Raw genomic sequence first — 14896 nt, forward strand, 5'->3', positions numbered from 1 at the left:
CTGCCGTCCCCGGGCTGTAGGGCACAGTGGTCACCATGACAAATCCCTGTCCATCCTCATCTGTGAAATGCAGCCTAGAAAATGACACCCACAACACAATTTGCCCCCTAATCCAAATCTGGCTCTGACGTCTGGTGTTAAATTTACGCCTTCTCGTCTGTTTAATGGGTCAGAGGAACAGACATGAGGATGTGAAAGGGTTAAACGTCTCTAGTAATTAGAGTCGCACTTCGCGTCGGCGTCCTCCAATACGTAGCTAAGAGAAGCTACGTTCACCCCCCCCCCCCCCCCACCCCTCTCCCTTTTCCCTCTCTCTCTCACTCACACACACACACACACACACACTCGCCTCCCCACCAGCTCTTCCGAGTGTCTAATACACTGGAAAATCAAAGCACAAGCCTCCCCCGTTCACACACCACCAGTGTTGCGCGTGGAGCACAACAGAGAGGGAGAGAGGTGTTTTCACTCTCCTCTCCTCTCCCGTCCCCTCAGCTTAACTATCCAGTAAAGTTATCCGTACACTTAGATGTTACGAACTTAGATTTGAATATATATTTTTTCATTTGGGACAGACTTTTTGTATGTACTTTTTAGCTGTACAGCCGGATGGCTTTATGAGGCGAAAGATGTCTTGGTGAGGTGATTTTACGCACGCGGCTGAGATGGATCACAGACTCTCCAGAGGCAGCTGGGTACCAATGACTGGGCTGGTTATATGTCTGCTTCTGTGTGCATGTGTAGTGGACTTGGTTCTGGCACAAATTCGGTACTCCATTCCCGAAGAACTGGAGCATGGAGCTTTTGTGGGCAACATCGCCGAAGACCTGGGTTTGGACGTGGCCAAGCTGTCAGCCCGTCGGTTTCGTATAGTCTCAGGCGCAAAGAGGCAATATTTAGAAGTGAACTTGGAAAATGGCATTCTCTTCGTCAACGAAAAGATAGACAGAGAGGAGCTGTGTGAGCGAAGCCCGAGCTGTTTTTTACACTTACAAGTGGTCATTGAAAACCCATTAGAACTGTACAGAGTAGAAGTGGAGATTTTAGATGTGAACGACAACTCTCCCAGTTTCCCATGGAGCGAGTTTAATCTCGACATCACAGAGTCGGCTGCGCCTGGCTCCTGTTTCCCGTTAGAGAGCGCGCAGGACCAGGACGTGGGCACCAACTCTCTGCGCTCCTACCAGCTAAGCGCAAACGAGCACTTTGTACTCAACATCCAGACGCGCAATGATGGAAGCAAGTTTGCTGAGCTGGTGCTGGACACCCCACTGGACCGGGAACAGCAGAAAAAGCACGAAATGGTTCTGACTGCCTTTGACGGGGGGTCACCGGGACGCTCGGGGACAGCACTGATAACTATTACAGTGTTAGACGCAAACGATAACGTGCCCGTTTTTGACCGCTCTGTTTACCGGGCGAGCCTGGTGGAGAACGCACCGAGGGGGACGCTGGTGCTGAAGCTGAACGCCACAGACCTGGACGAGGGCTCGAATGGGGAGGTGACCTACGCGTTTAGCGGGCACGCACCGCTCAAGGTGCGCGAACTGTTCAACGTGGACCCGTACACGGGTGAAATTCGAGTGAAGGGCATTGTGGACTATGAGAAAGCCAGTGTATATGAGCTGTACGTGCAGGCAAAAGACAGAGGACCCTCGGCTGTGGCAGTACACAGCAAAGTGCTGGTAGACATCCTGGATGTGAACGACAATGCGCCCGAAGTCATCCTCACATCAGTGTCCACTCCTGTCCAGGAAGACGCGCCACCAGGCACGGTGATAGCTGTGATCAGTGTCATGGACCGGGATGCGGGGGAGAACGGCAACGTTGACTGTCAAATCCCGAGCAACGTCCCCTTTCAGCTCCATTCGTCCTTTAAAAACTATTACACTCTGGTGACGAGCGAGTTTCTGGATAGGGAAGCAGTGTCCGAGTACAACATCACCCTCACAGCCCGAGACTTGGGCTCTCCTTCGCTCTCCACCAGGAAAACCATCCTCGTTCAAGTGTCTGACATTAACGACAACCCCCCGCGGTTCTCTCAACCTTCATACACAGTTTATGTGACCGAGAATAATGCCCCCGGCGCTTCCATTTGCTCTGTAACTGCATTCGACCCCGATTCAAACCAGAACGCCTATCTGTCTTACTCTATTCTCGAGGGTCAGATTCAGGGCATGCCCGTGTCCACTTACGTCTCAATCAACTCTGACAATGGCAATATCTACGCACTGCGCTCTTTTGATTATGAGCAACTTAGAAACTTTCAGATTCTGGTACAGGCGCAAGACGCTGGTTTCCCCCCCCTTGCCAGTAATGTCACAGTCAACGTCTTTGTCTTGGACCAGAACGACAATGCACCTGTTATTGTATCCCCGCTGCCCAAAAACGGCACCGTGGCCACAGAGGTGGTTCCGCGGTCAGTAGACGCCGGGTATCTGGTTACCAAAATCACAGCGTTAGACGCGGACGCAGGGCAAAACTCCCGACTGTCCTATCAGGTGTTGCAGGCTACAGACCCGGGGCTGTTCAGTGTGGCTCTGTACACGGGCGAAATCAGGACTATTCGCCGGCTGGTGGAAAAAGACGCAACAAGGCAAAGACTGGTAATATTAGTCAAGGACAACGGGCAGCCGCCGCTCTCCGCCACCGTCTCCATTGTCCTCACAGTGGTAGACAGCGTACCCGAGTCGCTGTCAGATTTCGGAGACCTCACACTCAGCCCTCAGCCCCCCTCAAACCTCGCTCTCTACTTGATTGTGTCACTGAGCACAATATCGCTAATATTCCTGGTGGCAATTATCGTGCTGGCTGCGGTCAAGTGCTACAAGGACAGGGAGACCCTCAGCGGCTACAACCTCCCCCCGTTCGCCTGCTGCTGTTGTGGGGGTTTTCAGCCCGAGCCTCCCCCGGAGGTGTTCAAAAAATCCAACCTCAACCTGCAGATTTCATCCGCGGCCAAAGTGCCCACGAACTGTATGGAGGTGAATGGAAACAGCAGTCTCTCTCAGTCATATTGTTATAAAGTGTGCCTCACTCCCGAATCTGCCAAAAGTGACTTTATGTTTCTGAAGCCGTGCAGCCCCGGCAGCACACCGAGGAACAACGAGGCGAAGAGCGCTGAAAACTCGTGGAACGCGCAGAGCCGGAGCGCATCTGTGAACAACGGAGCAACTACTCCCAACGAGGTACAGTGAAATCAGCGTACAGCACAAGAGGCGAGCACTGGCGTGGTTCATTGAAATCATCCTGCTTTACTCACTGTCACAACAAAGCCCATCTCAGTTTTCTGTCTGATAAGAATCTAGATTGTGACATTCTCACATGAAGGTCAAATCACGCACGCCAGACACATTTAAACTCAACTTGCCACGATTTTCTTCTCCTCCCCCTCTTATTAGTGAGTGTATTACACAGTTGTTGTTTTTTTTTTATAATTAAGGCAATAATTTATCCTAATTGTGCAGCCTATTGTAATGTTTGGCACCCGGGAAATGAAATGAGACGATGTGAGATTACATTTTAATTGACATGTTAATGGAAGTGTAGGGCTCTATCTCCCAAGGAGCATATTCTGTGCGCATACCACGTCTTATCATCTGTATAGAATAGAGTGAGATATCAGTTACTGTGTGAGAGGAAGAGGAGATGTAGTTCCAAGTTGACTCCTTTCTTCAACCTTGGTAATATTTCCAAGGCTATACATGGAGAAAGCTTTTAATGATAATAATTCATCAATTTAATGATAATAGTTTGTGAACTGGACGATGGATGTCTACATGAGCTAATGTCATTGCCTTATACTTTTCATGCAATAATGGGACACACACCTGCTTCCAGCACATCTACCCGAGTCTGAACAACAAGTCAAGGTTATGTATGACGGACAAGGTGAATGACAGTTTTATAAATCCATTTTCCGTGAGTCCAGACAATTGTTGTTGGGCCAGTCGGGTTTGCGACACGCCTTCTTGTTCTCAAACTAACAATATAGGACAGATAACCTCACTAACTATGCCTCAAGGGCACAAGCACGGCCAAACCATTATACTACACACAATGTGGCGTATTCGCAAGGGGGGGCTGTCCATTATTGATGAAAAATGGCAAATGGCCGGTTTTGGGGAGACAGGGGAGGACATCAAGAGGGGAGGGGGCAAGGAGAAGGAGGGGGGGTGCAAGGACATGGCTGGACTGAGACGTGGGCCGCCTGTAGATCGGCCCCAGCGTTGTCCTTTGAATGCGAGGAGAGAGAGAGAGAGAGAAAGAGAGAGAGAGATGTGGCTTCATATTTGTTGAGCACGGTTGGGGAAGAGGAGGGGTGGACTAGAGAGAAGGGGGGGAAGGAGACAAGGAGAAAGGGATTTTATGGAGGCAGGGTGTCTACATGAGTGTTTTCTAATTCTAATAGACGGAGCAGCAGACCGTAAATATGCGTGTATTGCTCATTGTCGCCTCCCTGTTTCCATCAAAACGCAGAGGGACAAAGACTCAGAGCCATGATACCAGACTCCACCAGGCAGACTGAGAAATGTCAGTACGGTCACTGGCACATACACCTCTGGCCACAAGAGGGATTTCCAGGTCACGGTGATTGTTCTGCCTGCAGCCGCGCTCCTTCAGGAGAAAGTGTCCTTCCTATCGTTAATTGGTTCCCCTAATTCACCCACAGCGGGGTCCCTCGGCGTACCCACATGACTCGTTGTGAGGTCGTCAGTGACACATTAAATCTCAAAGGCAAATTACTACGAAACTATATGAGCGCGACACAAAGCAAGTACGTCGGCCTGCTTAAATTGGTGAATTGAAGGTGGAAAGAGAGATTAAACACTCGTTCAGGCGCGTGAGACACGCAGGACAGGCGCGCGCACGCGTGTGCGTGTTATGAGCTGTCTTCGGTTGTGCAGATACAGCTGCAAGGACCGCAAACTTTTCAAGGCTCTCTGTGAGACTTTTAATTAAAAACCTTGCTCGAGGAGCATCAGGCAAATATTAATGTAAAATGATGCATAAAATCCACAAAACAATGACGTGTGTAATTTTCTTAATTTCCTCCCTGGCACGGTTTCCTTTGAAGATTAAAATCATGTTTCGTTTCATCCCGGTGGGGTTCTAATTGGTTTTGTGCGTTGTTGGCGAGGAGTGTATTTTGAATACCGATTCTAATAATACGCTTACGTCGCATTCTCCTTGTTAACAACTTTAAGTGAATTAATAGAGCGTGGAATCCATACTATGAAACTCAGAGCAGGAGTAGATATCACTCGGGTGCTCTCCTTCACCCCTCCCGCTGCGCCACAGAGGATAAAAGCGAAACTAAGTGACAGTCGAATCGTAGCTGAAGGCAACAGCACCTCTGCTCCTAAAAATCTGTTCTGCCAAATGTCCACAGGGCGGCAGTCAAGATCCATGTGGAGAGAGTCGTGTCTCCATTTCAGGACAGACACAAAGATAGACTGCTCCTCACGTCACTTATGGCTGACCTCTGCTGATCGAAGAGTACAGAATGAACAGCGTTATCAAAACCGGCTTGATTGAAAGTCATATTTTAGACATCTCTCAAAATACAACTTGACAGTGACATTCTGCTATGTGCCTTTGCATTAGGGTTTTATAATGTTATTAAGTTGAAATTAAATTCTGGCATGCTCTTTTTCCTGCAGTTGAAGCAGCCAAACACAGACTGGACTCTCACAAAGAATCAGAACTCGTCCATTAAAAGGTACCATTTTTGACCTTCTCCATTTGGTAAAGCAAACTTCCAGTTTTCACAGTATTAAATTGTGCTCGAGTATAATGCTCACACAATTAGCTGAAGCATGCTGCTTGTAAAAAAATTAAACATTGATATACAGATCACCAGTAGAGCGTGTTGTCACTACAGCCTGGCTTCTTGTTTCTTGCAGTTATAACTCTATCAACATGGATGGCACCCTCATGCGAAAGGCCTTACACGCAGACCCAGAAAACTATGTCACCTCCATGGCACCTGGGCAGTACTGGACCTGGGGTACTCACATGAGAGGCATGAAAGGTAAGACGGGCCGAACACAGAGGACTGCAAACAGCTTTCATCAAACAGCACATGCTTATAGTTATTTATGCATTGAGAGTGTGTTATGTGTGCCCAAACACTGTATACAACGCATTCACCTCAAGGCTTTTAAATGATGACATTCTGTTTTGCTTTGTTGTTTCCTTAATTGGTTGGTTAGTATAGTCTTATTTCACCTCCACCACCAACTAACATAAGCAGGGCCATATTCACACCCCATCATTATGGCTGTTTATGTATTTCTGTTGCTGACCTCCTCTGTTGTTGTTTGCCATAGTTTATTGTCCTGATTGCAAAGCACTAAACTTTCTTTTAGAAAAGTGTGATGCAAATGGAAATAACACTAAGTCAATACTGTATAATTAAGTAGTTGCCTTCCTCCTTCCTCCTTTTCTATGTGAAAATACAGACTATAAGATGTCTCCTTCCACCAGTGGGGTCCCCTCTCGCCCCTGGACTCCCCGCTGCACACCTCCTCCTCAACAGCAGCAGCCAACAATCCCCTCCCACCCCCACCCCCATCCTCACCCTCACTCTCACCCCCATCCTCACCCTCACCCTCCACCGGACTACCACCACAATGTGTACATCCCTGGGACACCATCAGGGTTTTGCACCCTGAGGCCTGCAGTACAGAGAAGTGAACTGGACGTCCATAATTCCTTCTCGACATTTGGCAAGAAGCGACGTCTTCAGATGTCCCCACAGGGAGAGGCTGCGATTATAAATAATGACCTGTACAATGACTGACTTGTCACTGACTGTCTGAATGGATGATTAAAGTGATGGATAACTTCATATGAAAACAGAACAAGAGACCATATAGTATATAAATTATTGAACATATGATTTACAAGTGTTAGAAAAAACACAGGATGGGCAACTCATTGCGTAAGAGAAATAATGAATGAACAATCCATTTTGGCTAAAAAGCTGAAGGAAAATGAAGTCTGATGGCTATTTATGTGACATGCCGCTGCAACATGGCCAATGTATGCATCTGCCTATTATTATTATTATGACTATTATGATTATTATTTAGACAATCAAACTGGAGCAGCAGTTACATCCAAAATGTTTTGAAAAAGCATTAGTGGACAATAATTTTGCACATCCTTATGAATTTATATTTTTGGTTTTACGAAAAGAAAAAGTGTTTTCTTTTTGTATGTTTGTTTGCTAACAGAGCTTGTGTGAATATGACAAATAGTATGATAATGTATATGCAAGCTGCAACATGATGCAGACAACTGTAAAGACAGGGGAATTTTCTCCACACATGTACTGTATACATTTATGAAAATAAAGTATTTTTTTCATATGGCCTGTTTTTATGTCTCTTAAACACGTGACCTGCTGTCATTCATAAGTCTCAAGGCCTAACCCAACCCACACACACACTGATACAGACACGCACTCACACAGATCCAGTGGATCAACATGCATAAAGCATTTAGGAGTAAGTTTCCTAGATCTATGTTTAATTAGCTCGAGTCAATTATTTTGGGGTGAAAAAGTTCTACGGCTACTCTTACAAGGGTGGAAAGCTTTTTCGCCTTGGTAAGCTGTTTTCCACAGTGAGGAATAAACATAGTAAAATGCTAACATATGCTAATTGGAGTGCTTGCATTTCCATTTGCCCACAGAGAATAGTGGAGTTCATTAACTGAACAAACAGAACCTCCTCTCTCGAAATATCACTTTAATTAAGACAGCGAACACCAATACAAGCATCAGGGGAAGGGGGCTCAGATCCAAATGCCACACCTGGATGTGAGCTGGGGGGCCTGTGGCTTCTCTCTCTGTGCCCTTTTACATCTTGCTTCTCAGGGAATTAGTTCCCACCATCAACAGATGAGAGCTGGCCGCTGGCCAGAAATGAGCAGGGTAATTAGGTCGTCGTATGGCTCAGATTGAAAATAATTCTGTCAATAAGGAAATGGGTGTCCATAGAGAGCATGGAAGGGAGCGGGCTAACCTTCTCTGCGGTAAGGTGATCCACAGGGACGGCTGAAGGGGCAGCCGTATTTAGGTCAACTTGGCTTCCTTTCAGAGGAGTGAGGAATGGAGAGTGTGTTCCTAAAATAGAGGTGTGGGATTATTCTTACTATCTGCTCCAAGAACTGCTTCAAGTTAAATAGTTATTTTAGGATCATGAAACAAAACAAAAATCGTATTCACACACATATATATATATATTTTTCAATTCTGAGGTTGGTGAAATTAGAGTGTTAAGTATCTGTGAAATTATGGTCAAGAAAAGGTCTAAAATCTCACGGGCTGCGCTGTGTTCAGTATCATGTAGTTGTATTGAATCAGACTGTCATTTCACATCCTTTAATAATGGTGGTCATTCGTGCTGGGAGCTTTCCACGGTCATGGTGCTGAAATTGCTTTGACCAGTGGTTCTCTTCCAGCTTGCTGCAGTTTCTTCAGTCATCCACCAGAGAGCGCGCCTGGTACAACTCCAATAAAAACTGGTGCAGTATGTTGGATTTAATGTTTAATGTGTCCTCTAAGAACATACACATATCTTAAACTCATATGGGGACTCGCTCAGCACCTTTATGTCTCTAATTCTCTGGCAGTGGTAAGAAACAAACCCATTAGGTGACTGAAAGAGGCCTAGAACTGTATGAATAATAAAAATAAAATATATTTCCTCAGGGCCCAAGTGTTTTCTTCTTTAAGGCCATTAGAGGAACAAGTATTCACATCCTTTAGCGAAATAAAAGCAGCAGTACAACAATACTAAAAAAAACAAACAAAATCTCAGTCACACCAATCTTGCATTAATTTTATTTAAGCAGCAACAAACAAACACAATGTTCATAGGTTATTTCAAGTTAAAATACTTATGTTGAAAAATTATTCCTGTGACTGTAATAATTTAACATCTATTACAGGATTACGGATGCATTGATTGGCAAGAAGAATCTGAATGTTGTAGCGGATCATAGTAGAGCTCATTTTAACTTTCTACTTTAACTTTATGTAAGGTTGGTACTTTATACCTACTGCATATAACAGTGCATCATATTTTACAAAGTAACTGGTAAATACAGCTGTCAAACACAAACAACATCTCATCCTGATATGAGGTGAAGCAAAAGTATAGTGTGGCATTAAATAGAAATACTCAAATGAAGTAAAAGTACATCAAACTTGTAATTAAGTAAAGTACTCAAATGCACCTTGCTTTATATTACTTTCCACCTCTACCCGGAGGCGATGGCTTATACAAGAATGAATACTCTTATCATGTTTAAACCCACAAGCTACATGCTTATGACCCATTCCAGCATGAGAAATAATAATACAGTTAGTTATTGTATTAACCATTGTTAATATTACTGTATTAGATTTGTTATTAATCCTATTCACAATCAAAATATGTGTTAAGGTCAAAGGTTAAGGTAGTTAATATGGCAATTAAATACTGGATAAAAATATATATTATACACTGTTGCCCATTAAGTTGGAATAATTGTTCAATACCCCCAATTTTGTTAAAGCCTTAATACACAGTTTGCAAAGGTTAATTGTGATATGTTTGGAAGAGTTTGATCAATAAAGTTGAGAAGATATACACTTTATTTATCAAAAATAAATCACATTGTCACAATCATTTCATGAGAAGAGGTAAAAAGACATTTTATTCCAACTTTATGGGCAACAGTGTATATATATGAAAAGACTGACTTACTATCAGATTTCTCCAGCAGGTAGCATCATTGAGTAAGAATCCTGTCACACCAATTTCACTTACTCCTCTCTCTTCCTTACTGTGTGTGTGTGTGTGTGTGGTGGTGGTGGTGGTGGTGGTGGTGGTGGTGGTGGGGGGGGGGTGCAAAAGCAGCATGGGCATGACATCATTGTAACTTCTATTAGCAACAGTGTGACAGGGTGGTTGAAAAATTAACTTGGCGTTTCAAACAAGGGAGACATTTCTTAACTTTTGACTTGTTCACTTTGCAGGCCACAGCATGATGTAAAAATATATGAATTGATACTTAAAGGTAACAGTGACTTATATAGTTACTTAGAGAAATACATTTTTGTATGTGTGTCTCCATTCTCAAGAAAACTAGTGCAGCACACAACTCCTGATACTGCTGGTAGTAGATGTATTACGGTAAATTACTAATTAGCTATTACTGGAGACAATAATCGCAGTGGACCAGTTTTATAGGATACCAGACTTGAACAGGAGGTAGAAAGGACTGTAATATCTAATGACAACAGAGACAAAGAACTGTTGATGATACTGTAATTTCAGGAAGTTAACAAATAAAACAAAAATAAATGTCAATTCAGTCATATAATATCAATAGTAATAAATATGATAAGAAAACTGTATTTTTCCAATCCCTTATTCAGTGACAAATTATATAATATCAGTCCAACTTTACACTAGTTTACTAGTCAGGATATCAGCAATTACAATATCAAAAACAGACCATACTGAATAATATGAAAACTCTGTCAAGTCAAATGGGACTGTAAGTCAGAGTCCAGGATTTGGGGTGTGTGCAAGTGGTGCTGAGAGTTGAGCATAAGTGTAGTGCTTGCCTTGGTTTATGGAAGAGGGTGATGTTTGGAGGTCTACGCTGCAGGATCGTCAATGCAGTAATCCAGGGACGTAGAAGTCTCCACTGTGTTGAGAAACGTGACAGATTACATTTTAACACTATTATTACTCTAATTGTCAAAACCACAGCTTTATCAAAGCTTTGCTCTCGCTTTTATTCATTTGTACTGTAACTCAGTTCCACTCTTTCACTCGACAGGACTCAGTGAGCAGGGCCTCTCTAAAACATATTCATGAGCCCACAACAAATGACATGCTGTTACTGTTTATATTTAACAAACGATAGAATGTGTTTTTACTCCTTTCTTCTCTCTCCATGATGGCTGACCTAAATGTGGCTCACGATGAACAGATCATATGTTGTGGGAAAAAAAACAACTTCTCCAAGCACTTCATTTTAGTTCCATATATTATTACTTTGTATTTTAACAACTCTTTGGTTCTTGGTTTTTTGTAGTGTACCCTTGGGTTAAAAACAACAATTGGCCAGTAGCCATTAGCCAACTTTTAATTTCCTTTGGCTCCTTTGTTTCATATAAATGTGCACACTCAGCAGCAGAGAAAATCCAAAGTGAGAAGAATGCGATCAATCAGTGTAAAACAGTGACTTAGAAAGACTATTCCCCTGTTCCCAGAAAGGGATTTAGGTAGATGCAAATACAAAAAACTGTGAAAACAACAACAATTCACTACAAGCAGGATTGGCATTATTTTAGTTTTCTAAGAATTATTCAAATGTTCTAATAAATTGTTGTGATTAGTTTTTAGATTCTTTACCATCATTGTCCAGCTTGTTTCATTTTAAGATACTGACAAAGCAATCACTGTGTAGAGCATATCTTATCAATTACATGGATACACAACTCACTTACATTATGTAACATCCCACAGTTCATTTTCTTTAGCACTAATCCAGGTATGGAAACTTTTACTGGCATGCAATGGGGAGGAGAAAGGGTACACTATGTACAAGCTGCGAGTTTATAACTGGTCTAACACACACTGATGACATAACTGATGACTCATAGTTAAGGGCAATTTAGGGTGGCCATTTCACCTGACCTGCATGTCTATGAACTGCAGGCAGAAACATGAGCACCCAGAGAAAAACCATGAAGATACAGAAAGAGCACTGCTGGCTGGGCTGGACACTTTCTTCTGCATGAGGTGACAATACTGTCAAATAACCATTTAAGTTAATACAAACACAAGAGATTGTAGTTTCTATCCCTGACATTTGCATTATTGATCTTTGAGTAAAGAGTAAAGTATTACATGTAACATACTGCATTGCAATGGTAATGCAAATATTGATCATTTTCATCCCAAATAACACCACAGGATAATTAGTTTTATGCTGGATATGTGATGGACATTTACTCCTGATCCAGCGGCATAGTCTTACTCAGTTTCACCCAGCAGGCAGCAGGAGGATGGGTAGGATGGTATACAGTGGGTACGGAAAGTATTCAGACCCCTTCACTTTTTCCACATTTTGTTATGTTACAGCCTTATTCCAAAATGGATTAAATTCCTTTTTTTCCTCATCAACCTACACACAATACCCCATAATGACAAAGTGAAAAATGTTTTTTAGAAATTTTTGCAAATGTATTAAAAATAAAAACCTGAAATATCACATGTACATAAGTATTCACACCCTTTATTCAGTACTTTGTTGAGGCACCTTTGGTAGCGATTACAGCCTCAAGTTTTCTTGGGTATGATGCTACAAGCTTGGCACACCTGCATTTGGGGTGTTTTTCCCCATTCTTCTCTGCAGATCCTCTCAAGCTCTGTCAGGTTAGATGGGGAGCGTTGCTGCACAGCTATTTTCAGGTCTTTCCAGAGATGTTCAATGGGGTTCAAGTCTGGGCTCTGGCTGGGCCACTCAAGGACATTCACAGACTTGTCCTTCGTTATCTTGGCTGTGTGCTTCGGGTCATTGTCCTGTTGAAAAGTGAACCGTCGCCCCAGTCTGAGATCCTGAGCGCTCTAGAGCAGGTTTTCATCCAGGATGTCTCTGTACTTTGCTACATTCATCTTTCCCTCTATCCTGACTAGTCTCCCAATTCCTGCCGCTGAAAAACATCCCCACAGCATGATGCCGCCACCACCATGCTTCACCGTAGGGATGGTATTTGCCAGGTGATGAGCGGTGCCTGGTTTCCTCCAGACGTGACGCTTGGCATTCAGGCCAGACCAGAGAATCTTGTTTCTCATGGTCTGAGAGTCGTTTAGGTGCATTTTGGCAAACTCCAAGCGGGCTGTCATGTGCCTTTTACTGAGGAGAGGCTTCCGTCTGGCCACTCTACCATAAAGGCCTGATTAGTGGAGTGCTGCAGAGATGGTTGTCCTTCTGGAAGGTTCTCCCATTTCCTCAGAGTAACGCTGGAGCTCTGTCAGAGCTGACCAAGGCCCTTCTCCCCCGATTGCTCAGTTTGGACGGGCGGCCAACTCTAGGAAGAGTCCTGGTGGTTCTGAACTTCTTCCATTTACGAATGATGGAGGCCACTGTGCTCTTCGGGAGCTTCAATGCTGCAGAAATTTTTCTGTACCCTTCCCCAGATCTGTGCCTCGATACAATCCTGTCTCGGAGGTCTACAGACAATTCCTTTGACTTCATGGCTTGGTTTCTGCTCTGACATGCACTGTCAGCTGTGGGACCTTATATAGACAGGTGTGTGCCTTTCCAAATCAAGTCCAATCAATTGAATTTACCACAGGTGGACTCCAGTCAAGTTGTAGAAACATCTCAAGGACGATCAGTGGAAACAGGATGCACCTGAGCTCAGTTTTGAGTGTCATAGCAAACGGTGTGAATACTTATGTACATGTGATATTTCAGTTTTTTATTTTTAATACATTTGCAAAAATTTCTAAAAAACTTTTTTCACTTTGTCATTATGGGGTATTGTGTGTAGATTGATGAGGGAAAAAAAAGAATTTAATCCATTTTGGAATAAGGCTGTAACATAACAAAATGTGGAAAAAGTGAAGGGGTCTGAATACTTTCCGTACCCACTGTATGTCTGCGTAGGGACCATCAGTAAATTACTGTTTAATTGATACAACAGTAACATATTTTTCAACACCTTCATGCAGACTTTACAACATTGGTGAAAATTATGAAAGAAATTATGCTAAATAGATTTCATGTAACACAAGTATGTTAATTAGTAATGTGATTAGTAATGTGGAATCAATGTGATAATTTTCAGAAATATTTTAATTACAAGTAATGGCATTTTTTCAGTTGCTTCCATGTAATGTGACCCAGTGACTATATCACTACACTGACCCCATAAGACACACCTATTTGTATTGGATTTTAGTGCTTCCTCTATATTTAACGAATATTTTTATGAATAATTCAACAATTTTTCCCTCAGTAGCCTCTCTGTAACATGACCCAGTGAATTACTTTTTAGGATATGTCTATATTTAGAGAGAGATGGCAGTGACAGAGGAGGGCTTGAGGAGAGGGCTGAAAAAGATAGACAGGACAATGTTATGGTGAAGAGAAAGCAGACAAGGAGCAATGGTGATTAAAATAAAGCAAGTATGAATTGAAAAGAGAACAGAGTGACTGAGACACAAGATAAAAACAAGAATAATGAAGGGGGGTTATTTTCAAATGTGAGCAGTGATTAGATACCTACAAGTGAAGAGGATGGCGCCAGTGGACAGGATGACAGAGAGACATATACACAGATACTGTGAACAATACCTGCTAAGGACCGCAGTTAAAGGACGTGTGTCCTATTTTTCAAGTTTAGTGATACATTTGGTGCTGATTTAAAGTCACTGCCTCAGATTACATCAAGGCTATTGAGAAAAATTACGAGTTTACTATAAGAAAGATTTAATAAATATAGAATAAGAGGTGTGTCCTATGTGAACTGTATAGTAATACTTTTTGGCATTGAGTCATTTAACATGAAAAAAAGAAAAAAAAACATGTTTTATTAAAATGTTTATGTAAAACAAATAAATTTCATATTAACAGTCAAAGTAAGTGCTGCATGAAATTAATTTTGCATTATTTCTGATCATATGTTTTCACTAATATTGTCAAGCCAGCATTAATGTATTGAAAAAAGCCTTGTTTTGTATCAATTAAACAGTAAATTATTGATGGTCCCAAAGTCAGCCTCCAGAGGTTAAGCTCAAGGCTTGGGGAGGTAACTTAACAGTCTTGCTGCCAGCTAACACTGGGATAAACTGAGAAAGAAGATGCTGATATCCTT

General features: G+C 42.7%; 1 protein-coding gene across 1 annotated transcript; it reads left to right on the forward strand.

Annotated features, from left to right (window-relative positions):
* The first annotated feature begins 665 nt into the window (after positions 1-665).
* LOC139207612 (protocadherin-10) lies at positions 666-6677 on the forward strand. Its single transcript, XM_070837349.1, has 4 exons — positions 666-3188; positions 5664-5722; positions 5907-6034; positions 6490-6677. The coding sequence occupies exons 1-4, from the start codon at positions 666-668 to the stop codon at positions 6675-6677; spliced, it is 2898 nt and encodes a 965-aa protein (XP_070693450.1).
* Positions 6678-14896: the final 8219 nt, after the last annotated feature.

This window comes from Pempheris klunzingeri, chromosome 9 (assembly GCF_042242105.1).
Source record: "Pempheris klunzingeri isolate RE-2024b chromosome 9, fPemKlu1.hap1, whole genome shotgun sequence".
In the NCBI taxonomy this organism is placed as follows: domain Eukaryota; kingdom Metazoa; phylum Chordata; class Actinopteri; order Acropomatiformes; family Pempheridae; genus Pempheris; species Pempheris klunzingeri.

Excerpts from the sequence above, each read along its gene's own strand:
- LOC139207612 (XM_070837349.1), top strand. The coding sequence starts at position 666 with ATGGATCACAGACTCTCCAGAGGCAGCTGGGTACCAATGACTGGGCTG. Across the intron at positions 5,723-5,906 it reads CAGAACTCGTCCATTAAAAG|TTATAACTCTATCAACATGG; the intron begins GTACCATTTTTG and ends TGTTTCTTGCAG. Across the intron at positions 6,035-6,489 it reads TCACATGAGAGGCATGAAAG|TGGGGTCCCCTCTCGCCCCT; the intron begins GTAAGACGGGCC and ends TCCTTCCACCAG.